This window comes from Setaria viridis, chromosome 9 (genome assembly GCF_005286985.2).
Source record: "Setaria viridis chromosome 9, Setaria_viridis_v4.0, whole genome shotgun sequence".
Taxonomy (NCBI): domain Eukaryota; kingdom Viridiplantae; phylum Streptophyta; class Magnoliopsida; order Poales; family Poaceae; genus Setaria; species Setaria viridis.
The window spans coordinates 49471520-49496689 of NC_048271.2; the positions used below are offsets into that span (position 1 = coordinate 49471520).

A 25170-nucleotide genomic window follows, 5' to 3' on the forward strand; every position below is an offset into this window, starting at 1 on the left:
TGTATCAGCCCTCAGCTAGGCTCTACCGGTGCAAGATTTCCTGTTTGTTTGGTTTGCGTATCTGTATCAGCCCTCAGCTAGGCTCTACCGGTGCAAGATTTCCTGTTTGTTTGGTTTGCGTATCTGCTCGGTCAGGCTCCGCTCGTGTAAGATTCCCTCCGTAACTAGGCTCTGCCGTTTTTGCCGGACCAGGCTCGCGTGGTGCAGGTAATTAGCCATCTAATGATGTTATTACTACATTATTAGCACATATTAAATGATATTAACATATTTCGATTAATATTAAGGAGTAATAAGATAAACTAAGAGCTATAAGATAATAGTTTCTTCGTGATAAATGTCATTTCGTAATAAATGTTATTACGATGATTATTTATATATTTTTATCTCATGCAATCCGTCCTCGTCCGAGCAACCAAACAGCTTCTCGGGAGAGCCTGATCCGTGCGAGAAGGCAACCAAATACTATGCTCCTGCATGCAATGGGCCTAGCTCGGGAGCTAGGCTTTGGTGCGAGCTAAGCTAGACTCCTTCAGACAACCAAACAGGACCTTAGGGCTCCTGTGGTAGGGCTCCAATTCCGATTTCTGCTGCGGCTTCAGCCGTACCAAACAGTTCGATAAAATCGGTTTCGCCACGGGAACACTTGAGGAGTCGGAGTTTTATACGGAGAAGTAAAAAAAAATAATTTTAGGAGGAGTAGGAACCCTGCGAAAGGAGACCTTGGCCAGCAAACAAACACAACCTGAAATTACCCCAACCAGGCAACCAACACGCACGCCACGAGCCGGATTCAAACGATTTCAAAAGGGCGACCCCACCGCCGGGGTCCACGGCTCCCGTTTCCGCCCGCGCCACACGCCATGGCCTCCTCCCCGCCGCGCGGCCAGCCCGCCACCGCCGCCCCGCCGGCGCCCGCGGCCACCACGTCCCCGCAGGTGCCCGCCGCCTCCCACCCGCTCCCCCGCGCGTTCCTCGCCTCCTCCTCCCCACGCGCCGCGGCGGCGGCACCACCGGTGCCCCCGCTCTTCACCGGCCGCCCGCTAAACCCTAGCGCTCCAGGCCACGCCTCCTCCGCGCCCCACGGCATCCTCTACCCCGTCACGAAACCCATCTCCACCTCCACGGCCGCGCAGCTCCGCCGCGTTCCCCCCATGGCCGTCGGGTACCCCCGCGCCCACCCCGTCGCCGTCCCCATCGCGCAGCCGCCGCAGCCCCTGGTGCACTCGCAGCCCCGTTCATTCGCGGCCGTTCCTCGGGCTCTGGTGGCGGGCGTGGTGGCGCGTCCCGAGCAACAACCTCCGCGAGGAGTTCCAATAGCTCCGCAGCCCAAGGTTCGTGATTTTTTTTTGTTGTGAGTTCTGAATGGAAGGGGAATTGGACTGAAGCTCGAACCGTTCATCGATTCTCTAACGCTTTGGTCATTTTTCAGTTAAATGTTTGTCTTTTGTCTTGGTTGTCCTGTAAATTTTAAATATTAAGTCTGGTTGTGCGCATTGCTAGGGCCAGATAGGCAGGATTAAGCGTTTAATTAATTATCTGGCATGCTAAGGTGGAAATACTGTGATTTATGGTAACTTGAGTGGTTAGACATTGGGAATTCAGCCCTAGTAAATTGCTGGTGGGAATAGAGCACAGTACATGTTGTTAAAGCATGTTAATTGTTTTTAGATGGTACTAATCTGTTTCGGGTATGGTTTTGGTTAGGATGTATTAATTTTGGAGCTCCCTTGAATATTAATATTGTTTTTGTACGCTTGTATTGGAACTTCTTAGGTTAATCCAGTCCCCCCTGGTGCTCCATCTAGTGAGCAGGTCAACCCAAAGGACAGGTATACAACAAAACAACAATAATGTATATGTTTTTTTTTCTTTTGGAATGAAAATTTCTTACATCACAATTTTTCATTTGTCTTCACTTCTGGGAAAGGAGCAGAGAAGACACTACGACTGTGGTGATTAATGACCGCAAAGTAAGTGCTTAATAGTTTACATTTTCTTTTGCACTCACTTAGCCAGTAGTGGTACCACCAGTAAATGGCTTAGAAGATTGAATGATTTCACTTTTCGTATGGTTTGAATTTGTTCAATAAATATTGCACACATCAATATATCCTGGGTTCTATGATGACACGCTGGTATAAGTTTTGTAGTTATACTGATTAGGGGTTTTCCATTTCATAAGGTACTATAATCCCAACAGAGTTTAATATTTTGATACAGAGATGGAGAAGCTATGACACTGTTTCTTTTAGGGAGTAAAGATACAACGATGTTATTAGCTCATGTCAATTTCATTTTTCTATTGAAACCAAACAACCTGTTTCTGTTCCATCTTCCTGCTCTCCCAAATAGTTACGATCATACTGATACTTAAATGATGAGACCCAGATTGATAGCTTCTACTACTGAACACAAGTTTTTCGATGCTTTATTTGTTATCTTGTTAAACAAGGTGGGTTGCACACATATGAACTGACATTTCTTTGGCTCTTTATTGGCTTCTCTAAAGGTTAACTTGCTGGACAGTGAGTCAGGATCCTTGTACGCTCTTTGTAGATCCTGGGTGCGCAATGGTGTTCCACATGAAAGTCAGGTTAGCCCACTTTTCTTCTTTCAGATGAACCCAGTGGTTGGTTGCTTATTAAATTGCTCTGAGATAGGGTGTGGTTCTTTTAATACGTAATTTCTCTAAATCAGCTCAATCTAACTTGTCTGAACTGTTGTTATATGGAGTTGGATAACTATGTTACTTTGGTTGAAATTATGAGTGTTTTCAGATAAATATTTATATGATTTATGAGAAATAAAAAAGGCTCCTGGGTAGAACATTTGATCAGTATGGGTCAGAATAAATTGAAGTCTGTTATATTATTTTCAAAGTTAAACGTTGATCTTTTTCCTTGACAAATTTTACTTGCATGTATTCGTCAGATAATGTGATTTGGTTGCAAGCAAATGTTTAAGACAGTACTAGGCGCTAATCGGGGACTGTCTAGCCATGAAGGCAAAACACAATTGTACTCTGCGATAACCAGTGGGAGTTGTATTTGTCTTTACCTGTAAATGTAGTTTCCACTTTCCAGTATACAATTGGATTTTTTTTAACGGGACAATTGCCCTGTTTCTTTTGGAGGACTTTAATTTAAGAAACTTCCAGTCTACACCTGAATACTGTCTTTTGTGTGGATCGATTGTATTACCCTTTTCTTATTTTTGTATTATAATTTGTTTCATACTCCAGACACCTCCCTGCACTTCTTTTTCTCAATGTTCGAATGCATCTGCAGCCCATATGCTAGATTTTTTTTATATGTGTGCCATATTATCCACATGCTCTGACTCATTGTTCTTTTCAGCCAAGCTTTGGAAATGGTGAACCAATTCTTCCAAGACCTTTGCCTGCTTCAGTTGTAGATTCTAGGATATCAGATAAGGAAAATAATGATGCTGCAGATGTAGGTTCAGATGAAGAGCCACAGAAGGTACCTTTGTCCTTTCGTAAAATCTACTTTGCTGCTTAGCTATTTTGTTTTAACTAAGGTAATTTCTTGCTGGTAAAGCGCACTATGACGCATACAACTTGGATATATTCTAGCAACTTCAGATTCTACTTGTCTGTATTTCAAATTTGTCTGGCCTTTTTATAATTAGCATTCTGATATTGACTTGCAAATTTCATTTTTTTGCTGGCTCCTGCCCTTTAGACCTTTTAAATTTTACACGGTTCTTCCCCCTCCTACCCTTCCATTTTTCCGTTTACAGAAGCACTTCCCAAGTTCTATACCCAATATAGGCCACTCTTGTTTGCACATACTTTTGCTTAGGAATTATTTTTCTTTTTTGAAATCAGTACTTTTTATTTATTGCTGGGAAGAGTTAAATCACATACAATTTAAAATCATGTGGCATCTGGCTATAGGATACCAGAGGCAACATGTTGACAAGATTGGTCTCATGTGTATGTGTTCTACCACTTTACCAAAATAATTTTGTAGCCAAATCTCTTTCATTCTTTGATTGTTTAGGGTTTAGTATTTCTTCTTCTGTAATGAAATTCTTGTTCAAGTAGAGTTACTTTACTGTGATTATGTGCCATCTACCATTTTGTGGTCTATTGAATACTTTTCCAATTTTCGTATTTTTCTATCACAATTCACAAGTAGCACAAATGTTTTCATATCATTCTAATTTCATACCCAGATACCCATTAATTTGATTTTTCATCTTGCAGAATGCTGATGGTGAATATAACACAAGTGACTTATTGAAGCAGCATGTAAAACGTGCAAAAAGGATACGTGCTGGGTATGTTTTTTTTTTCCTATTTGGTTGCCTCTATCTTTATACTAGTGTCAATTGATTATCATAATAATGTTATGCAGAAACATGTCAATGCCTCTGAAGAGCTGTTATAATTTAGATCAGTAAATGCTTTTCTATATTCAACCTCGATAGCTTCTTGTCTTGGTAGAAATGCAGATTTTGTAAACAAAAAAGCATATCAAGAAACATGAACACAAGGTAGTGATTCTGATTGTACAGTCAGCTGTTTCACTCCTTAATGGCAAATGCTTCTTCGACAGGTTGCAGAAGGAAAGGCTTCGCCGGATTGAAAGATACAAGCAGCGCCTTGCACTTCTTTTGTAGAAATGACGTTTGACAGCATCTATTTAACAGAATAAGCTGAAAGCATAGGCACATAGCTGTTTGTTGTGAGCTGATACTTCCTTAAGCATTGACCAGCATTGTATGTTTAGGAGATTTCGTTTTGTATCTTTTTATTACCAAATTATCTAATTAATGAACTGAAATCTCTAATGCTTCTCATCATATTAAACTGATTCCAAACCGCAAAATGAATTGAGAAGTAGAGATAGACCAAGCCGCCGGGCCGCTCTTACAAGTGAACATTTCTGGGACTTCTAGGACACGTCTTATACCTTGCTAATAAGCTTTGGCGAGGCTCTACTTACATGGCAAGAGTGACTAAGTGATCCTACCATTCTAGGTGGCATATATGCCATTAATCAGGGGGGAAACAAGTTCGTTGACATGTACTCCCTCCATTTCAAATCGTAGGTCATTTTAGATTTTTTTAGTTTATAGATATTAGTATGTATCTAGATATAATGTAGATCTAGTTGCATAATAATATCTATGAACCTAGAATAGTCAAAACAATCAAAACAACCTACAATTTGGAACGGAAGGAGTACTTTATAATTTCCACCAATAGTCTATTAGTAATAGACATACACATGTTGAGTAACGGCCTGTTCGGTAGTGCTGGCTGCACAGCTGCAGCGCTGAACAGGCTGTAAATATTCGAGAACAAAACGACGGAATCAACATGCTCTCTTTTCACGGCAACGATCAACTCATACTCACTACTCAGAACAAGCATCAGCTTCAGTTCAGTTCACCACCCTGCAGTTCCTCCTGACCTCCCCCATGCTCCTTGTCAGCGGCGCAATGTTCCCCATCCTGACCATGGCCGTCGCGAAGCTTTGAAAAAAGTCGGCCTGGCTGCTGGCGAACTGCCCGACGATGGGCCCCGTGGATTCCGCGCCCTCCTCCAGCGCGGAGAACATCGCATGGTCGGACCTGAGCAGGCCGCGTTTGCCCAGGAGGTTGACGTAGTAGCGGTTGTCGAACGTGTCCGGGGTGTCCGGATCGAGTTCAATCAGGCACGTGCTGTCGCTCGTCGCCGATGGGCAGTGCTCCCGGAGCTCGGCGAGGTGCGCCTGGTCCAGCGTCGGGTCCGGCTGCCCCGTTGCCTTCAAGTTGTAGAGCCTATCCTGGATGGATTGGTAGTGGGCACGGCCGATCGTATACGTATGTGCTCCCCTAAGATTGCGCATCTACACCGTTTATTATAACTTATGATATAATTTTCCACCTTTAAACCCTCACACCAAACAAGGGATATCTAATCTCACTCAAATTCCCACTCTTAATTCCCTCAAAAAACAAATAAGGGAATGTGACTAAAACTCATATTCCCGAGTGAATTCCCTTCTCCAACTCCCACCACTAATTCCCATGTCCCTTCTCATTAGTTGCCAAACACACCCTTGGTAGTTTGAACTTTGAAACAGCAAATTAACTTGTGCACCGTCTACGTCGTCGTGTCAGGGCACTGACCAGCTCGACGGAGGCCTTGGCGGCGAGGGCGAGGATGTCAGCGCAGGAGACGACGCCGGGGCAAGCGTCCTCCGGGGCGGCCTTGATGTTGTCGACCACGGGATACAGCCGCTCCGTGCCCTTGTTCGGGTTGGCTTCCTTCTCGCTGAGCTTCGCGGTCCCGTCGAGCAGCAGCGACCCTTCACAGCCCTGCAGCACAGGATCAATGTTCAGGACTCAGATTGGAACAGATCCGACAGCGGCACGCAGATAGAGGCAGGTGCCACGGTGGCACGGTGCCAATGCATGCGAAGGGACATGAAGCGCAAGCGTGCACGTACATTGACGAAGCAGTCGTGGAAGTGGAGGCGTAGGAGGCCGGCGAGGACGCCCGGGACGGCGGCGAGCTCCTGCTGGATGATGAGCCGCACCGTGTCGTGGACCTGCGGGCACGAGCCGTCTAGTACCCCGTGCTCAGCTGCTGCGCCCGCACGCCGCCGCCGAGCGCCGCCGCGAGGGTGAGCACCTCGCACAGGGTTACGGCGGCTACCGGAGGCATCGGAGGACGCGCCATCGCCGGAAGACACGCTTGGAAACCTGCCTCTTGGAGTCTTGGGTTCGGTCGCCCAGTATGCTCACTTGCTTTTGCTGCGCACTTGTGTGTTGCGGAGTAGGCATTGCCGATGGCTCTACTTATAGCCAGTTCTGGCGAGAGGTTCTGGTGGCATGTTCCCCCGGGCCTGGTTGTGCTTGGATTTACTCATGCAACGCGTACTGATGAGTGGTAGAATTGTAGAAAGGTATTGTGGTGACGGGTGACTCCCGTGTTGGCGTGTCCCATCCTAAGCTGCTAGAACTCTAGAAGGGGTCTCTCTCTGTTTGCAGAGGAGACTAGGAAATGGTCCTATGCAGACTTGCAGATAGTGTGGTTAATATGCTTTGGCGATGTTGATGCTCTAGTGTTTTGCCGCTGACTCCAAAGCACATGCGAAGGACTAGTAAGAACTTCACCGTCAGTGGATCGGAGTAGTTTGTTGTTGCACTCATATGAATTAGGGCCTAGCTCCTCCTACTAAACTTTAGCACCTGTCACATCGAATGTTTGGATACCAATTAGGAGTATTAAACATAGTCTAATTACAAAACTAATTGCACAGATGGAGTCTAATTCACGAGACGAATCTATGAAGCCTAATTAGTTCATGATTTGACAATGTGTGCTACAGTAACCATTTGCTAATGATGGATTAATTAGCCTTAATAGATTCATCTTGCGAATTAACCCAAGGGTTCTGCAATGCAATTAGTTTTGTAATTATCTCATGTTTAGTCCTTCTAATTAGCATCAAACATTCAATGCGATCCTACTAAAATTTAACATCCCGTATCCAAACACCCTCTTAGTCTCCGTTTAATTTTTAAGGGCCGAAGCGGGGTTCGCGCGGTGAATTGGAGCCAATAACAACTACGGAGTATTTTGCGAGAATCTTGGTCGGTCCCCACTGTATTGCGACGTGCCTTTCTTTTAGCTATCGTCAAGCCCATATGCTCGTAACGTAGACAGGTAGAACCGTACAAGAGCTTTCTCTTTTTTTTTCTCCTTGCACAGAATCTTGTTCAACCTCAAACTTTACATGAACATGGATCATTGCATCTTCTATTCATCCATATATTTTGTTGAATTTTGCAAGCACTATTTGGTGTGTTTTTTGCAGGTGGAGCACGGGACTCCAAGCTGCTGCACTACCACAGAAATCATCATCACCGCCGGCGCATCACCACTGGTTTTGGGTGGGCTGGCGGTGACGGAGCATCATTGCCAGCTCAAACGACTATGCACGGTAGTGCGTGTGTTAGAGCAAAGAACTGGCGGTGATGCTTCCCTTCACCGCCAGCTTGTAGTTAGAACCGGTGGTGAAGGTATCACCACCGATTTTTTAAACGGGCCAGCGTGAAGTGAATTATCACCGCCAGCTCGTAACAAGGGTCGTCGGTGATAGCTGGCTACAGTACAAAACCCCTTCCTCCTCCTTCCACCTGATGGCCTCCTCTCCTTCCTCCATTGTTGCGGCTATTTTTCTTCCAATTGCTCAAGAAAACTCCTATGTTTTGAAGGATACATGTTAACATCTTATTTTGAGGTTGGTAACTAGCATTTCTTTAAATTCTTAGTTTCTTTCTTTGACTAGTTTTTGAAATTTGGCATGAATTTGATGGAGAGCTCTCTTGCTTCATTTTAGATCTCATTTGTGGTAGAATTTCAATGGAGTGAGCCAAAATTTGAAGGTTGCTCATCACCACCTTGCTTGAATGTTAGTATCTTGCTCATCACTCCATGTATTCTTAGTTCGATTGTTGCAAAAATGAGAAAAGGTGACGGAGAGGCTCTTTCTTGACTCTAGGCTAATTTTGAGCAATTTTTTGATGGAATCTCACAAAACCTCACATGATTTAAGTTTAGTGAATGTAGTCTCTTTTGAATATGTTACCTTATATGCTTTGCCTAGTTAGATTTTTGCAAAATTATGAAAAATGTGATGGAGACGACATTTCTTGTCTCTAGGTCATTTTTTAGAAATTTCTTCATGGATGCCACAAAAGTGTGAAGTTAGCGGAAAAACTCACGGGATTCAAGGTGTGTTTGAAAATTCTTTTGTAATTGGTAGTTTGTATGCTTTTTCTAGTTAGATTGTTCCAAAATTGGAAAGAATGTGATGGAGAGGCTCTTTCTTATCGCTAGGCCATTTTGAGGAATTTCTTCATGGATGCCACATAACTATGAAGTTAGTACAAAAACTCAAGTGATTTTCAGGTGTGTATGAAGCTTATTTTGTACTCACTGTTGCCAAACTGATAAATATTGTTGTTCATAGATGGATCGAGGATGGATGTACGGTTCAAAGGAGAGAGAGGTTTCTTTCATCAATGGTTTTGATTCTTTTGTGAAGGCCGCCAAGGCGTACATCACAAACAATCCTTAGAATGATGAGCACGTATCCTACCCATGCGTTGATTGCAAAAATCAGAAGGAGTGGACCAATGTCGAGCAGATCCTCTATCATTTGTTGTGTAGGGGTTTTATAGGAAACTATTGGGTATGGAATAAGCATGGTGAGGGTGGCGATAATGAATCAGAGCCAACGACCGTGTCTGAACTTGCTCGGGCTACAACCGTGCATGGAAACAGTGGTGAAACTTCTTATGAGCTGCTCGTGCCAGAAAGCATGCGTGAGACATTAGCATCAGATGAAGGGTTAGATGCTATAGAGTGGATGCTAAGTGACGTGTAGCCTGAATGCCTTGATGCAAGAAATCTTGTTGTTTGTGAACTGATTGGACCTATGGACTAGACTTGTAATACTATGTGTTTATGTGGATTTCTGATAGTTTCATTGTAAACTTGTGTACGGATTCCTGCATTCTATTGATTTTTTGTTATACATACAAACATACATATATATATTGCTATGGTGAATTTATTTAAATTTACGAATTTTTTTCTCTAGAAATACTCATCACAGCCGGTTCAAACCGGTGGTGAAATGCACTTATCACCGCTGGCCTGTGTTGCCAACCAGCTGTGATGAATGCATCATCACGCCGGTTGGACATACAAACCGGTGGTGATGTGTACCATCATCACCGCCGGTTTGAGATACAAATCGACGGTGTAGGGGGAGTTATCACCGCCGGTTCCTTAACCGGTGGTGATGCAGTATCCCTATCACCACCGCTTGTCAGGCAACGGTTCCCAAACCGGCAATGACGGTCGGTTTGGGACCAGCGGTGATGAGGATATGTGGAGTAGCGCTAGAGCACCTGAAGTGTTCTCGTGGGAGGGGTACAGCCCGGAAGGGGCTAGTGTACGTGTGGTGACGGTAGCGCGCGGCGAGCAAGAGCTCGTCGATGGCTGGTTGTTTACTTGCTTTTAGGGAGCACCATCTTCTATCTTTATCTGCCTCTTCATTTTTTTTCCTGAATCTCTCTCTCACACACACTCGTGCGCACGCACACACACATCTAACTGAGTTGAGGAACGGGAGATGAAGTTTTGTGCGCAGCTTAGCTAGCTAGGGATAAGTTTGATGTTGAATTTGTTTGCATGTGAGAATGTTTCATTTGCAAAACCAATTTGGTGCTTGTTCATCAATTGGGTGTTCTACGTTCAGTTTGTGAGTAAAATACCAGTTGTGCAAGTTCGTTGACTATCAATTTCCTCCGCTACCTTACGATGAGGCATTGTCCCTACAAATTGATTCTTTTTCTTTATTTGAGATGTAAAGAATTAAATGATTGTATATACTCAACTTCAGTAATTAATAGATTTACATGTTGAACAAATATTAAGAACAAATTGATGGAATCAACACGCTTTCTTTTCACGGCAATGAACAACCCGTACTCCAGAACAACATCCACTTCAGTTCACCACCCTGCAGTCCCTCCTGACCTCCCCCATGCTCCCTGTCAGCGGCGCAATGTTCCCCATCTTGATCATGGCCGTCGCGAAGCTCTGGAAGAACTCGGCCTGGCTGTGGGCGAACCGCCCGACGATGGGCGCGGTGGATTCCGCGCCCTCCTCCGGCGCGGAGAGCATCGCCTGGTCGGACCTGAGTAGGCCGCGGTTGCACTGGATGTTGGCGTAGTAGCTGTTGTCGAACGTGTCCGGCGTGGCCGGGTCGAGGTCGTTCAGCGCCGTGCCGTCGTCGCCCGGCGCCGCCGCCGGGCAGCGTTGCCGGAGCGCGGCGAGGTACCCATGGTCCAGCGTTGGGTCCGGCTGCTCCGTGCTACTGAAGTTGTAGAGCCTGTCCTGGATGGACTGGCACTGCGCGCGCCCGATCGTGTGCGCTCCTGCGAGGTGCAACGAGGGCACGTCATTTTCTGAGTTCAGCACGCCACGGCTACGTGCCGCGCGCGGCGAGGTTGCTGTTACGACGGCGCATATGCTATCGTGTTCCCCTGTGCTAAAAATACCTTGGAGCGCGACGAAATCGGTGTCGTCGAGGCCGACGTCGGCGAACTTCTTCTTAAGGTCTTTCAACGATTCCTTGGGGTCCGGGAGGTTTTGGGCGCCGTCGAAGTCGGCTGCCTTGCTGTCCCTCCGGCCCAGCATCACCCTCCAGTACGGACCTCCTGCCTGATCGTCCGATCAGAAAATTGCATGCGTTAGAAATTCCTAACAGCAGTTGCGCTCTGTAACCCCCGCCAGTAACTTTTACGCGGGCATCGTTTACGTCATGTCATCAGGGAACTGACCAGCTCAACGGAGACCTCGGCGGCGAGGGCGAGGATGTCGGCGCAGGAGACGACGCCGGGGCAAGCGTCCTCCAGGGCGGCCTTGATGTCGTTCACCACGGGAAACCCCCGCACCGAGCCGTTGTTCGGGTCGGCTGCCTTCTCGCTGCGCATCGTCAGGGTCTCGTCGAGCAGCAGCGACCCGTCACAGCCCTGCACACGACCAGTAATCGAACACTCAGATTAGACCCGGATTGCATGACATGAAGCGGCAGCGGCAGGCGCCGGGGTTGCGCTGCGTGAAGCGTGCACGTACGCTGGCGAAGCAGTCGTGAAAGTGGAGGCGGAGGAGGCTGGCGAGGATGCGCGGGTCGCCGGTGCGCGCCTCCTGGATCACGCGCCGCACCGTGTCGTATACGTGCGGGCACGAGTCGTCGTAGTACCCCGGGCTCAGCTGCTGCGCCCGCACGCCGCCGTCGAGCGCCGCTAGCGCCAGCACCGCCGCGCACAGGGCTACGGCTGCCGCTGGCAGCATCGCCGGACGCGCCATCTTTTGCCGAAAGGCTCTTCCAAACCTCTTATCTCTTGAGATCCTGTTCTGAGCTTCTTCGTCGCGTGTACAACAGAGTTTATGGCTAGTTGTTCACCCGGTGCTCACTTGCTTTTGCTGTGAACTTGTGGAGGGTGGCATGGCCATGGCGATGGCTCTTCTACTTATAGCTAGCAGCCTAGCACTGCAAGCGAGGTCTTGACATGTTCCCGGCGCGTGCTCTTTCATGCAATGATCAAACAGTGCGCGGACTCACTCCAGCGACGCGTGCTGGCTCCTCAGAAAGGGTCTCTGTTTTTACTGTTTTGCAGAGGCGATGGGGAAATGGTCCTGCAGAGTGCGGTAAATTGTTGCGCACATGGCACAACTAATCGCGTAAGATATTGCAAAAGTGCGTATGAATATGCGCTGGCGACGTTGATGCTTCTGCTTTTGTCGCAGACTTCATGAACCTGCCAAAAGACTTTCGTTAGAACCTCACCGTCACCGGAGTAGTTTAATGTTAAACTTGTGAATTAGTCTCCGTTTAATTTTCATGATTTGGAATCAGTCTGATATTGAAAGTGGTTGCGTGTTTCAAAGTGTCGTAAAGGGATCTAACTCGAGGACATGCTCCTCGGATTAGCACGAGTATGTGTGTTTGCGTCAAAATTTTGTCCACACAGTCGTGATGGGACTTTAGCAAGTTCCGTGCACCCAGCCGTATGAAATATGATTTTACTGTACTATATACTTTTTATTTTTTGCTGTGAGAATGAATCAAGCATCACGAAATTTCGTTTGAGAAGATCAGCAGAGGCAGCAATGCAGCATCGTGACATTGTGTGATCGTGTTCAAATCTCTCACTCAGCACTCCATGAAATTTTGAAAACTTCCAGCCCAACAATTTGTTTTGTTTGGGGGGAATGCCAGCCCGATAATCAATGGGCTCAGGACCTCTCGACCACGCGCACTGACGCACACTCACAGACGAGCAAAACGCTCAGACACTGCCCGATTTCAACGGCCCATTTCACTTTACCAGCCCGCTTCGCTTTCCTTGGGACCAAACCCTAAGAATCCGCCGCAACCAGGTATAAAAGCACCGCACGCGGCGCCGCCGCCGCTCCATTTCTCGGAGGAGAAGCCGCCGCAGCAGCAAACGCAGGAGCTGAGAGAACATCCAGGGCCGGCAAGATGCAGATCTTCGTGAAGACGCTGACGGGTAAGACCATCACCCTCGAGGTCGAGAGCAGCGACACCATCGACAATGTCAAGGCCAAGATCCAGGACAAGGAAGGTACGCGCGCGCGTTCTTGCTTCTCAGCTCGTTTTTCTAGCAAGGCTAGCAAGTAAAGCCAGAGCTAAGCGGTTTTGGTTTGTTCCGTTCGTAGGAATCCCGCCGGACCAGCAGCGTCTGATCTTCGCCGGGAAGCAGCTGGAGGATGGCCGCACTCTGGCGGACTACAACATCCAAAAGGAGTCCACGCTCCACCTCGTGCTCAGGCTCCGTGGTGGAATCATTGAGCCCTCGCTGCAGGCGCTCGCTCGCAAGTATAACCAGGACAAGATGATCTGCCGCAAGTAAGCTACCGCCCCCACCCTCACCTCACCTTGTTAACATTTCTATGACCCCCCAAATAGAAACTTTGTTCTATTCAGTGCAAGATTTTTCGATTAGATGTCATCCCAAACCGTAGCCACGAGAATTATTCATAGGAAACTCTACATGATATGTGGATAGATAATCACATGGGCATATGCTTGTGTTGGGATTCTTGTGTGCAAAAAGTTTTGTAGTCTAATGCTAGTAGGAAATGGAAATGAACAATTTAGCAAACAAAGTGCAACTTCAGTACTGTGCTTTCCATTTTAACGTGCACACACCTCAATCAAATGCGTAGACCATGACACCACCAGAGTTACCTAACCTTGCACAGCCTTCTTGAGTTGAACCTTAAAGCGATTATACAAAAATTCCTAAGGTTTTGCCCCTGTGGTATGCACTCTTAGTTCAAAATGTTTCTTGCTTGAGCATTTGCTGAGTATTGCCAGCCGACCTCTGGACATGGCTTCCAATGTATTTAAGCATTTATCATTTCTTTGTTCAATTTTACTCTGCATTTTACCATGACCTGATTCTTTTTGTTCATTAGTATTGAGGCAGTTCTCTGACTTGCCAGTTTAGTTTTCTGTCTTTTGTACAAGGATGGTAAACCTGTTACACTCTTGGCCCTGTTTGCTTACATTACACAGTATAAGGGTTTTATATCATGTAATGCAATTTTGTCGTTTACTTCTTGTGTTCTGTGAGTACACTCCTATTACTGTTGACATGTGAGGTTTTTAAGGTGCGCTGCACTTTTGATGTTGGGTTTTGATATTTATGTGAGTGAGTTTTTTTTTTGGAGAAAAGCGAATGGAGTGATGAATTAATTAGATGCGAGAAGTGACCTTATGAACTGAAACTTTGAGGCATAAATTCTATCTGACTTGTCAATTTACCTGTCCTATTCCACTCAAGTGAGGGTGCTTGGTTCCTTTTTCTTTTTTGGTATGACAGCAACATATATAAAATAACTTGCCTTTTGCAGTTTAAGTTTACCCCTGTGTCAAATGTTCATCGATTTTGGTAGGAGAGATCAATAACTTGCTGGATCTATAAATTTATCTATTGTGCTTAGACCTTTTGACTTGTGAAGCACACCAGATGCTATTTGCAACTTTCCTCACTGTGTTTAATTTCCAGTCCCAGTTACTGTTGTATTGTGTCCTGTTAGCTCATTGATGTTCTTCCATTTGTCTGCAGATGCTACGCGCGCCTGCACCCCAGGGCTGTCAACTGCCGCAAGAAGAAGTGTGGTCACAGCAACCAGGTGAGCTTTATTGCAAATCGTTGTGCCTGTATCTAGGATAGCCTTGTGCTTGTTCAGCGCCCTACCATTTTGAAAGCGAAGATGTTCAAGCGAAGTCAGTCTGATCTAATGTGATTTCTGTTGCTTTTCTCCTTTCAGCTGAGGGCCAAGAAGAAGATCAAGAACTGAGGTGATGTTGCTGCTAGTCAGTTCCATGGACCATTTAAACCATCTGTTGTAGTGGTGTACCGAATGTTATGTTGCGTTGTTGTCTGGATGTTGAACTTCTGTTGCGCCAAACTTTTCCGATGTCGTGATGTTTTACCTTGTTGTCGATGGTGACAGTACTATATGGCAATATAGCTACCATGCTCCTGCACTTTTTGGTGTGCTCTTTCTTTTTTTCCCCCGAACCGGTCCTGGCTGTAACGACACAGCTGCTAGCCCCGGGGCGCTCTACGATTTGCTCGCGGACAGTGGACTCAGTAGGGTCGTGCCTGGTCTGAGTTCAAATGAACCCCGGTGTTCATGCTTCCGAATTTGGGTCTAAAGCTAATCGTCGTGAACCGTGGCGCGTTTTCTTTCGTTTTCCTTGGCGCCTGCCGAGAAACGCGTCGGTCGGCTGGTGCCGGAGCGGCATGCAGCATGTTCCAACGCCTTATTAGCCTCCCGACCCCTGCCATTTGCCTCCCCCTCCTCCCTCCCCGCGACGAGACGGCCGTCCCCTCGGTCGTCCCGTCGCCACACGTCCTTCAGCCTCGTCGGCGAGGGGGAGCGGCGGCATTACCTCTGCCTTGAATCGTACGTCCGCCTCGCCTTCATCCGGTTCCTTCTTCCTTTGCTCTTCCATCGCATTGATCGTTTTCATTTGTTGCCACGCTCTTCTGTTTTCCTTCCCTTGTTCAAAGTTCATGTCTCGTGAAATGTGGCCTCAACATTCGCAAACTTTTCTACATCGATTTTTCGTTTTGCATGATGATCGAGGAAATCAGAGCAACGATCGGGTGTCAAAAGTTTCCGATTTTGCAGCAATTATTCATCAGAAAAGGCCCTCCCGGCCGATCCGATCCACCGGATCGGCCACCCATTTCGCCACGGTGGTATAACGGAAGCCGGCCAACAAGATGGTTTGCTGCTGCGGTGGCGCGGAGGAGGACACGTTCGCCGCACCTGCCAGCCGTCACCCAGTAGCACCCACGTCGCGAAACAATGCAGGTGACCTGAGCTCCTCATTTCCTCATCAGGTTTCAGGGATTGTTAGCACAAACGTAACAGCAATGTACGATTCAGCCTTGCGACGGTAAAAAAATTGCATTCGCAACGTGTAGAAAAAAAAGGTTGTTCCTGCTTTTCGTGGTTATCGGCACCAGGGATTCAAACGCCAACCTTTCGACGCGTTGAATAAATTCACTGTGAAACGTTTCATACGAGCCGTTGCATTACAGACGTTAGACTGTAAGTACTTGTTTTTTATAACTGTGTGAAGCAATCAGGAGTTCATGACAGGTGCATGATCCGGTACATTCGTTATGTTTTTGCTGGCTTTGCCAACATCATATCCAGACATAAAATTCAGCAGCCGAGTAGCAATAGCCAATAGCTAGCATGAGCACAGGGAAATTCAGTAAACTGATCAGCAATTCCGCGTATCCTTGTTCTCCTCAGCCTGAATTCCCTGAGCACTTGGTGCCTGAAAAACTCATGTGGTACCTTGTTGCAATGCCAGGCCCCGGCAAGCCAAGAGGGCCCAATGCGCCGAGGAGCGGCGGCCCACCGAAGGTCCTCCCCGTCGACGTGCCGGCCATTTCCATGGGCGAGCTGAACAACATCACGGGCAATTTCGGGCAGAAAGCCCTGATCGGGGAAGGCTCCTACGGCAAAATCTACAAGGCCGTGCTGATATCCGGGGAGCTCGTCGCCATCAAGAAGCTCGACCCCAGCGTGTCCAGCGACTCCCTCGCGGACTTCTCCGCTCAGGTCAGAGGTCACTGCAGTGGTGCATGGGCTCGATAACAGAAAAAAATCGAGTAAACCGGTTTGGTGTTGTGGTGCAGCTGTCGATGGTCTCGAGGCTGAAGAACGAGTACTTCCTCCAGCTGTTGGGCTACTACCTGGACGACAGCCACAGGATCCTCGTCTACCAGTTCGCCTCACACGGCTCCCTTCACGACGCTCTGCACGGTACCATATTCTGCGTTCATCAGCTGATGTTCTGACCATCACGGTTTTCCCAAATGTCTGAACACCAGAATCTATCTGAACACGCCAAGGTAAACCTCTAAAAAAACTGGCGTACGTGCAGGCAAGAAGGGCGTCAAGGACGCGGCGCCGGGGCCGGTGCTGAGCTGGGCGGAGCGGGTGAAGATCGCGTACGGCGCGGCGAGGGGCCTCGAGTACCTGCACGAGAAGGTGCAGCCGTCCATCGTGCACCGCGACGTGCGCTCCAGCAACGTCCTCCTCTTCGACGGCTACGACTCCAAGATCGCCGACTTCAACCTCACCAGCCAGCCGCCCGACGGCGCCGCGCGCCTGCACTCCACGCGCGTCCTGGGCACCTTCGGCTACCATGCTCCCGAGTAAGTTTTTTCCCCTACTCCGTAGTAGTTTGCAATGATGTTGGAGAAACAGCAACAAATTAGCTTTTCCCCGTACAAGTTCAATAGTCAAACCTGTCAGCTACTGAAGTGGACAGTTGTGGACTTACATTACTAGATTGGTCACTGAAAAGGTTTAACAATGCTAATGAGATGTGATTTCCCATCCCTTTCCGAAGGTACGCGATGACAGGAGTCTTGACGCACAAGAGCGATGTGTATAGCTTTGGAGTGGTTCTCCTAGAGCTACTCACCGGCAGGAAGCCCGTGGACCACACCATGCCCAAGGGACAGCAAAGTCTAGTAACTTGGGTGAGTCATGCACAATCTTCTTGCAGTTAGTAGTTTGATCATGTCCAAGCAAGAACCATATGCTCACCGATATCTGAATGTCCCTGACAAAATTAAGGCGACGCCGAGGCTGAGCGAGGACAAGGTGAAGCAATGCGTGGACCCGAAGCTGGGGGACGATTATCCTCCAAAGGCAGTAGCGAAGGTAACAAGTCCACGCTCTGCTGTTACGGATTGCTCCTCCAGATCACATTCTGTGAGCCAAAACTTGAGAGGATTTTTGCGTTTCAGATGGCGGCGGTGGCGGCGTTGTGCGTGCAGTACGAGTCCGATTTCCGGCCGAACATGACCATCGTGGTGAAGGCGCTGCAGCCTCTTGTCAACAAGGCAGCCGCAGCCACAGCTGGGGGCCCTAGCAGTACATGATAGATGATACACAACCATCTCTCCAGCACTACTCAAAATCTGTTCTTTGTTTAACGGTCACCTGCGTACGCGCATCTTCAGTGGTTGCAATGTAACATGTACTAACTGATCAATCTGCAAAGGATTCAAGTGTTCATCATCCTTTGGGCCAATTCAGGGAATTCGTCAATTCATCATCCTTTGGACTTCAGATCACCACCAGAGTTTTCCTTGTCTCCTTTCCGTTGGGCGTTGGTACGAAAGGGATTTGTTTGCCCTGGCCTAGAGGCCCGCCCACGTACAGGCAGGGTACTGCTGCACTGCTTGTTCTTATCCTGACACCACACCAGAGATCGAGTTGGACAACAACCACTAGTACTGCAGATCGAGTTGAGACGTCAGAAGACATCATTTTTTTCAAAAAAAAAAAGAGTAGCAATCAAACCGATCAAAGATTCCATCGAATCAGAAGACGTCAGCCGAAATGAGACGACGTACTCAGTACTCGGTGAAGTTGCAATCCGTGATCGGCCTCACTCTTGGCTGGACCATCCAAGACACGATCATATGAGCCTGTCTACTCGATCAAAACGAAATTATAAACCTGCAGTTGCATTCAGTACAGAAGCAGTACTTCCGAGTACTGCCATTCAGCTGTGTCTCTGTCTCGCATATGGATGGATCGTTTCTGCTACATCAAGAGGATAAGGCCTACCACTACCAGTGGTAAGAAATGGCATGCAACCCTGCTGTCCGCGGGAACACTTCACTCCAAAATTGAGTTGATCGAAGTCCAGACTGACAATTACAGTTACAGAGATGAACATCCCACTCCTTAAACCTTTTTTGACGCTCCTTGAACCTTTTTTGACGCTCCTAAAACTGTGTGTTTTCTTAGGTCTGTGCTGCTGCTGCTGCTCTATCCGTTTCAGAATCCAAGGGAGGGCGCAGTCTGCACTGCAAGCTGCCAAGCTGCCTCTCGCTCTCGCTCTCGCTTTCGCTCTGAAGTCTCGGCTCTCGGGCATCGGCGTCACATGTCCCTTTCAGAATTTCCTTTTAGCCTCCGAACAAAAAGATGGAGAGCGAGGCCGCGGCGAGGTGATGTCCCGCTCGCTGCATGCCGGCAGCGATAGATGCGTTTGTTGGGTTCCAAACTTCCAACGTACCTCCTGCACTCGAGTACTTGACCTCTCGCCGGCGTCCGTTCCTGCTGCCGTAATCGCCAGCGACAGGCCGTGTACCCTTGCGACTGACGCACGTCACGTCGCGTGGGGATCGCGCCATCGCGGGGATCGCTGACTCAGCAGGGACCCGTGCACGATGCATCCACTGATAAACCCATCGGCGGCATCGGTTTCGTTCGGTTGTCCTCCTCCTCTCCGCGAGCTCGGAGGGAATCTGCCATCTGCGGCTCCGGTGGCCCAAGCAAGCGAGCTGCGTGGAAGAGGACACGACGCCAGAGCGCCAGCCACTTAGCCGGCGAGCGGATAGTGTTGCCGGCTTGCCGCTATCTGCGGTGGGAGTGTTAGAATCATGGTTGTAACAATAGTGCGCCGTGTATTAGAGTGTGTATTAGAGTGTGTATTAGAGTGTTGGAGATAAACTCGTGCACGTGCGTGACAATTGTGGTCTTAGAGATAGACTTAATTGCTTAGAGATAAATCTTGTGTAATTCGAATTATAAAGCAAACAAAGTCTTAGGAGATCACGATTGTATCCGTGTAAAACTTTAGGTGGTTTTTACCATATATAAATGTGCAACCGTGGTGAGTTAAAATAGACAACCACGTTTCCTCCTGTTTCTTTCGGGAGCTCGGGCGATCCACTCGATTCTTAGCAGCATCGGCGCCATGCCGTTTTTCATCGAAGTAGCGTGAGGACTCGCTTAGCAAGCGCTCCACGGTTATTGGCTTCCTGCCAGATCGATCGATGTGGCCGTGGCAGCTTGAGTGCTGCAGGAAAATCGCATATCATCCGGACACCCGGGGTCCGGGTTTGCTGGCTCATTGCCGTCCAGATATTTCCCTCCCAATTCATTCATCCTCCTCCTTGTCGCGGTGCATCATGTGTGAGCTTAGGTGACGGGCTTACTCAACCATGTCCTGTCATTTGCAGTTGCAGCATATTCCTGGTTCTGGTAGGAGGCATGTGAGGGCCGCTCCTACCTGCCGGTCGAGTAGTCCAGTTGAGTAACTTCGGTTACGTCGTCCATGATTATATATGATATGAGCACTTCGAATCTCAAGAAAAATGTCCATATCAGCGGATGACCAAGGTGCTGAATTTTTTTTTTGTAGTAAGATACCTGGACTTTTCTTTGACACTGCATTAACACTTGCTACTTGCAAAAGCCTAAATGATCTTTTGCTGGTTTAGACATTGAAAGGGTCACGAAAATGGTCTATGCCGGCAGATTGACCGATCAAATGTAAGCTCCCTACGAATTAACATATGGTGTTTGAGCACATTGCATCAAAAGAAATGGACCAAATTAATGTCCATGATTTCTTAAAAAAAGAGACCAACTGGGCAACAAGTCCTGAACAACTTGTTTCAGTGAGATATCTGAAGTTTTCTATGTTATACTACATTATTTCTTGCAGAATTCCAATTGAACTTTGCTAGATTAAGCTGTAGTGGGGTTAAAATAACGATCTACCGACCTGCAAATTGTATTTTCTTAATTAGTTCATTATTTTCACCAATGACTGATCTCTGCTTAATTAGTAAAGGCCACTGTCCCAGAGTTGGTTCCTGTCAACAGCAGCTGGCGAGTAGGTTATTAATACATTCAGACTTTGCCCAATTAGGTCAACCGCATGCAAGGATTACGACAAGTGATATCCTCAAAAGATCGATGCGAAACCTACTGATATGTTTCTTTATACAATATATGAAACGCATTGCTGATTTAGGCCCCGTTTGGTAGGGCTTCTCAAAGTGATTCTCCACCGATTTTTGGTGAAGCCCTACCAAAGAGCTAATTTCAAAACGGCTTCACCACCAAAGCCGGGGAGAAGCCGCAAAACGGCTTACACTAGAGAGGAGAAGCCGAAAAAAGTGGCGTCACCGGCTTCTCCTCTCTCTCCAAGCATTAAGTAATCATAAAATTACATATATTGCCATTGAGAAGCTGTTTTACCAAACGTTTTGCAAAACGGCTTCAGCTTCACTAAAAAAGCCACTCCACCGAAGAAGCCGAAGCCATTTTATGAGAAGCCGAAGTTCTACCAAACAGGGGCTTAGTACTCCGATCTGAGGTGGTTGGTTGATGATAATAGACACGCTAGCTTCTGCCAAAAAAAAAAAACGATGATGGTCAGCTGCTAGTTCAGACGATGCCATCTGGTGATGCTGCTCAGTGATGAAGACTGTCCTAGATTGACCTGAACAAATGCTAGTTCCAAGACGAACGGATTCTGTGATCAACGAGGCACAAATAGTCAAATATAGATAGTTATTAAGTCCCTGAACGGCTGAACTAGTTCAGAGGCGAACTGTGTATATAAAAATTACGGAGTATATCAATAAAACTAGTAAGAGTATGTTTGGCGTAGGCCGTAGGGATATGTTGCATTTTCAACTTAACTGTGTTGAACAATATCGACAAAATCCTGACAAGGACAGTGGAAATGTACAAGAAACTCTCAATCCGGCCAAGTCGTGTAGGAGACGGCAATAACGTGCATTGTGGACTTGCAATTGCCGGATCTTCCTCCCCTACGTAACACCGTCTCTGGTCGTAAGCTGACCTTGGGCTGATTACTGAATGGGCTCAACTAAAAAAAAGTTTCACGCGCACTTAAACTATATTGATCTAGGCATCTAGCCTGATCTTGAAGGGTGCTTAGGTGGTGTTTGGTTGGCGCAAATGTAACGGAATCTGATTACTGAAGTTAACGGATCTCATTACATATGTTTGGTTGCGGTAGTTTGTACTCAATTGATACTATAATCGAATCATTTACCTAAATAATATCTATACAAACTTGTTATCCCTCCTCCCTCACCGTAATCAGATACAATACCCACACCGTAATCCGATTACGTTACCAAAGTGCAACCAAACAAAGTGGGTAATCACCTATTCCGCCACCAAATACACTGTAATATGACTCCCTTTGCGTTTACGTTACCTTAGCATGAACCAAACACTATGTACTTAGCACGAATCAAACACTATGTATTCTAGACAAGTATACGTTTATAGTAAAACTCAGTTGCTTTCTATAAAATCTGAGATGTTTTTTCTGAGTATGTCTATATGTACATCACGAAGTTTGGCATCGTAGTAGATACACGAACCCGAACATGATAGCTTGACAAATCCTTGGATCTGACTCAGTGATCAGGGAGTATATGCTTGAAATATCTTACGTGAGAGCAGTGCACATCACATGCTTGCTGTCTGTAGCGCTAGGGCTATTTTGCCTGAATAGTCCCTGCACACGGTCCCCTTGATGGGAAACCCGAAAAGAAACAACTGGTGGATCGATCGTGCCTACCATGCCATTTGTGCTTATTCAGGATGCAGCAATACACACCATCTGTTTCTGTTCTCAGCAAAGAACCAAAATTTGTGATTCAATAGTACATTTAGATACAGATCTACGTGTGCGTGGTCACGGTAACCTAGAATAGATCCCTAATACCCGCAAAGAAAGAAGATGACAAACTCCTAGCTGTCGGGAATAGATCCCTAATACCCGCAAGGAAAGAAGAAGACAAACTCCTAGTAGGATTCCCCGTGTAATCCTACTAAGACTTATACTTTATAATCCTACTGGGACTCCTCTTTATAACTGACTAGTAATCCCACCCCCTACAATATATAAAGGAGGGTAGGGATCCCTAAATCGGTAGGCAAAGACCTTATAGAACCACAATAGAAGACTAGATCCTCAACACCAAACAACACTAAAGCGTAGGGCGCAATATACAACACCCTAAACAGGACGTAGGGTATTATGCTACTCTGACGGCTCGAACCTGTATAAATCTGTGTCTTGTGTCCTCGCTTTTACTTTCGAGTTCCTGATCTCGACGAGCCCCACTAACCAAAATATTATCTCGGGCACCCTCCTCGGTAGGTTGCTGGGTTTAAACACCGACAGCTGACGTACCAGGTAAGGGTGATTGTCGAGATCATCGGGCGAGCTTGAAGGACCTCGTCAAGATCAATCTACTCTACAAGACAAGAAAGCTATTCTCCCATCCAATCGACGACTCGGTGTGCAACTGCGTCGGAGTTTGAGGCAAGATCGCCGGACAGGCTAATTTCGAGTTAGCATCTATTCTCACCGAATTGGAATTTGAAATGGAGTGCGGAGTGGAGTAATTCACCTGTCGCTGATCGTCTCCAAGCATTAAGATCGAGATGGAATAGAATTGGACGGCGTCAAGACGGAATTCTGCAGCTATCGGGGATAGATCCCCAATACCCGCAAGGAAGGAAGAAGACAGACTCCTACTAGGATTCTCCTGTATAATCCTATTAGGACTCATACCTCGTAATCCTACTATGACTCTTCCTTGTAACCGACTAGTCATCCCATCCCGCCCCTGCAGTATATAAAGGAGGGCAAGGGTCCCTAGATCGGTAGGCGAAGACCTCATAGAACCACAATAGATGACCAAATCCTCAACACCAAACAACACTTAAGCGTAGGGCGCAATATATAACATCCCAAACAGGACGTAGGGTATTACGCTACTCTGGTGGTCCGAACCTGTATAAATTAGTGTCTTATGTCCTTACTTTTACCTTCGAGTTCTAGATCTGGCGACCCCCTACCAACCAATCTACTATCTCGGGATACTCCTCGGTAGGTTGCCAGGTATAAAAATACCGACATCTGACGTGCTAGGTAGGGGTGATCGTTGAGATCATCGAGTGAGCTTGAAGTACCTCATCATCAAGATCAATCTACTTGACAAGAAGCAATTTGCCAAGTCGGAGTTCCGTGCAGACAAATCTACATCGAGACAGAATTGATGCACTCCGCGTTCCAATCAAAAACCAAGTTAGTTTCCGCCGCACGCTGCTGCACACGGCTCGTCGATCAAGTCACGCACAGATTGAGGCAAAACTAATCGAGGATGGGTTCCACGTGATCAACAACTAGTCGGAATCGACTCCGACTAGTTGGCTTCATCAACAATCGACATGGCTTCATCGACCATCGTCCACGAATCAAGATAAGGCACTTTTTTAACTTTTTTATATAAATTTTCCAGCTTGTTTTCCATATACAGGGCAATGTGCCAACTACTTATTTGTGTACGCCTCTCAACGGGAATTACCCTCCAGAGTTACACTTTGCCAATTATTCTTGAGGCATGTTGACCGACAGCGATGGGCTTGGTACACCGAATTATGGAGGCTATCACCACATGTTTAGTGCATCGAGTTTCGTAAACTCAGCCACAAGCTTGGTACACTGAATTAGGATCCTCTGCCATGAAGTTTGGTGCACTGAGTGCTGGAGGCTTGCAGTAGCTACATCCTAAGGAGGTACAAATCCTATGCGCGGCAACACGCGCTCTTCTCGCTAAAAGTCAGAAAAGTCTCAACGACTACTTGACGCGCAATCGTGCAGTCTTTTTGTCGCAATGCCGACTACTTATTTTAAATATCTTATCTTAGCGGTTGTTAATCTATTCGAGTAGAACACGAGCTTCATGCTTAAATGCTAGGACGTGAGACAAACATCTCTGTAGCAGCAGTGGCGGTATGCGTACACGAGATAAATATCTCACACGCAATGCTAATGGCTAAACAGAGACTGAGAGCCTAAACGTAATAGGCTAACTACTTGGGAGAAATATGACCAAAATAAGAGCATGACGCACAACATTTACATTATATTCATCACTGAATAAATTTCAAGGGTTCCAAATTCTACAAATATGCTACATAATGTATGCATTTCTTTTTTTAGGTCAAGTTTCGACGACGACTCTCCAGGATGCTCAGCGTACCTATAATGACTCCGGTAGCTCCCATGCTCGAGGGCTAAGCGTCAATTCCTATTCGGAATATCTCCAGTGGCTCAGCTAGCTTCCAAGCTTGAGGGCTAAAGCGCCAATTACTACTCACAATATCTCAAGTAGCTCCGCTAGCTCTCAAACTCG

The 25170-nt window shown here is 46.9% G+C and overlaps 5 protein-coding genes and 1 non-coding gene across 8 annotated transcripts; 4 read left to right on the forward strand and 2 right to left on the reverse strand.

The window, feature by feature from the left end:
* Positions 1–848: 848 nt before the first annotated feature.
* LOC117837752 (uncharacterized) lies at positions 849–4821 on the forward strand. Of its 2 annotated transcripts, none has more exons than XM_034717511.2 (7): positions 849–1334; positions 1777–1832; positions 1931–1973; positions 2513–2596; positions 3360–3485; positions 4235–4308; positions 4587–4821. In XM_034717511.2, exons 1-7 carry the CDS (start codon positions 864–866, stop codon positions 4648–4650), a joined length of 918 nt encoding a protein of 305 aa, XP_034573402.1. In that variant the 5' UTR covers positions 849–863; the 3' UTR covers positions 4651–4821. The 2 variants fall into 2 exon arrangements, with proteins under 2 accessions (XP_034573402.1, XP_034573403.1); XM_034717512.2 differs by having other exon boundaries at positions 1937–1973.
* Positions 4822–5417: 596 nt separating this feature from the next.
* LOC117835780 (peroxidase 15) lies at positions 5418–6700 on the reverse strand. The gene is made up of 4 exons (XM_072290549.1): positions 6620–6700; positions 6468–6569; positions 6148–6336; positions 5418–5864 (listed from the first exon to the last, which is right to left on the reverse strand). Exons 1-4 carry the CDS (start codon positions 6698–6700, stop codon positions 5418–5420), a joined length of 819 nt encoding a protein of 272 aa, XP_072146650.1.
* A 3708-nt stretch (positions 6701–10408) lies between these two features.
* Positions 10409–12300, reverse strand: LOC117835781 (peroxidase A2). 2 transcript variants are annotated; one of them, XM_034715104.2, is made up of 4 exons: positions 11678–12300; positions 11383–11574; positions 11101–11263; positions 10409–10977 (listed from the first exon to the last, which is right to left on the reverse strand). In XM_034715104.2, exons 1-4 carry the CDS (start codon positions 11909–11911, stop codon positions 10547–10549), a joined length of 1020 nt encoding a protein of 339 aa, XP_034570995.1. In that variant the 5' UTR covers positions 11912–12300; the 3' UTR covers positions 10409–10546. The 2 variants fall into 2 exon arrangements, with proteins under 2 accessions (XP_034570995.1, XP_072147043.1); XM_072290942.1 differs by having other exon boundaries at positions 10409–11263.
* Positions 12301–13010: 710 nt separating this feature from the next.
* On the forward strand, positions 13011–15125 carry LOC117837757 (ubiquitin-ribosomal protein eL40z fusion protein). The gene is made up of 4 exons (XM_034717516.2): positions 13011–13191; positions 13286–13475; positions 14701–14767; positions 14906–15125. Exons 1-4 carry the CDS (start codon positions 13089–13091, stop codon positions 14933–14935), a joined length of 390 nt encoding a protein of 129 aa, XP_034573407.1. The 5' UTR covers positions 13011–13088; the 3' UTR covers positions 14936–15125.
* LOC117841172 (small nucleolar RNA Z266) lies at positions 14305–14393 on the forward strand. Its single transcript, XR_004637199.1, has one exon. It is a non-coding gene; the product is annotated as a small nucleolar RNA Z266 (small nucleolar RNA).
* A 1159-nt stretch (positions 15126–16284) lies between the features above and the next one.
* LOC117837749 (probable protein kinase At2g41970) lies at positions 16285–18233 on the forward strand. Its single transcript, XM_034717507.2, has 6 exons — positions 16285–16723; positions 16801–16927; positions 17049–17322; positions 17520–17652; positions 17750–17836; positions 17923–18233. Exons 1-6 carry the CDS (start codon positions 16352–16354, stop codon positions 18055–18057), a joined length of 1128 nt encoding a protein of 375 aa, XP_034573398.1. The 5' UTR covers positions 16285–16351; the 3' UTR covers positions 18058–18233.
* Positions 18234–25170: the final 6937 nt, after the last annotated feature.

Excerpts from the sequence above, each read along its gene's own strand:
- LOC117837752 (XM_034717511.2), top strand. The coding sequence starts at position 864 with ATGGCCTCCTCCCCGCCGCGCGGCCAGCCCGCCACCGCCGCCCCGCCG. Across the intron at positions 1,335-1,776 it reads CAATAGCTCCGCAGCCCAAG|GTTAATCCAGTCCCCCCTGG; the intron begins GTTCGTGATTTT and ends GGAACTTCTTAG. Across the intron at positions 1,833-1,930 it reads CAGGTCAACCCAAAGGACAG|GAGCAGAGAAGACACTACGA; the intron begins GTATACAACAAA and ends CTTCTGGGAAAG.
- LOC117835780 (XM_072290549.1), bottom strand. The coding sequence starts at position 6,700 with ATGGCGCGTCCTCCGATGCCTCCGGTAGCCGCCGTAACCCTGTGCGAG. Across the intron at positions 6,570-6,619 it reads CGGCGGCGCTCGGCGGCGGC|GTCCACGACACGGTGCGGCT; the intron begins GTGCGGGCGCAG and ends TCGTGCCCGCAG. Across the intron at positions 6,337-6,467 it reads TCCACGACTGCTTCGTCAAT|GGCTGTGAAGGGTCGCTGCT; the intron begins GTACGTGCACGC and ends CCTGTGCTGCAG.
- LOC117835781 (XM_072290942.1), bottom strand. The coding sequence starts at position 11,911 with ATGGCGCGTCCGGCGATGCTGCCAGCGGCAGCCGTAGCCCTGTGCGCG. Across the intron at positions 11,575-11,677 it reads TTCACGACTGCTTCGCCAGC|GGCTGTGACGGGTCGCTGCT; the intron begins GTACGTGCACGC and ends GGTCGTGTGCAG. Across the intron at positions 11,264-11,382 it reads CCGAGGTCTCCGTTGAGCTG|GCAGGAGGTCCGTACTGGAG; the intron begins GTCAGTTCCCTG and ends TCGGACGATCAG.
- LOC117837757 (XM_034717516.2), top strand. The coding sequence starts at position 13,089 with ATGCAGATCTTCGTGAAGACGCTGACGGGTAAGACCATCACCCTCGAG. Across the intron at positions 13,192-13,285 it reads CAAGATCCAGGACAAGGAAG|GAATCCCGCCGGACCAGCAG; the intron begins GTACGCGCGCGC and ends TTCCGTTCGTAG. Across the intron at positions 14,768-14,905 it reads AGTGTGGTCACAGCAACCAG|CTGAGGGCCAAGAAGAAGAT; the intron begins GTGAGCTTTATT and ends TTCTCCTTTCAG.
- LOC117837749 (XM_034717507.2), top strand. The coding sequence starts at position 16,352 with ATGAGCACAGGGAAATTCAGTAAACTGATCAGCAATTCCGCGTATCCT. Across the intron at positions 16,928-17,048 it reads CCTTCACGACGCTCTGCACG|GCAAGAAGGGCGTCAAGGAC; the intron begins GTACCATATTCT and ends GCGTACGTGCAG. Across the intron at positions 17,653-17,749 it reads AGCAAAGTCTAGTAACTTGG|GCGACGCCGAGGCTGAGCGA; the intron begins GTGAGTCATGCA and ends GACAAAATTAAG.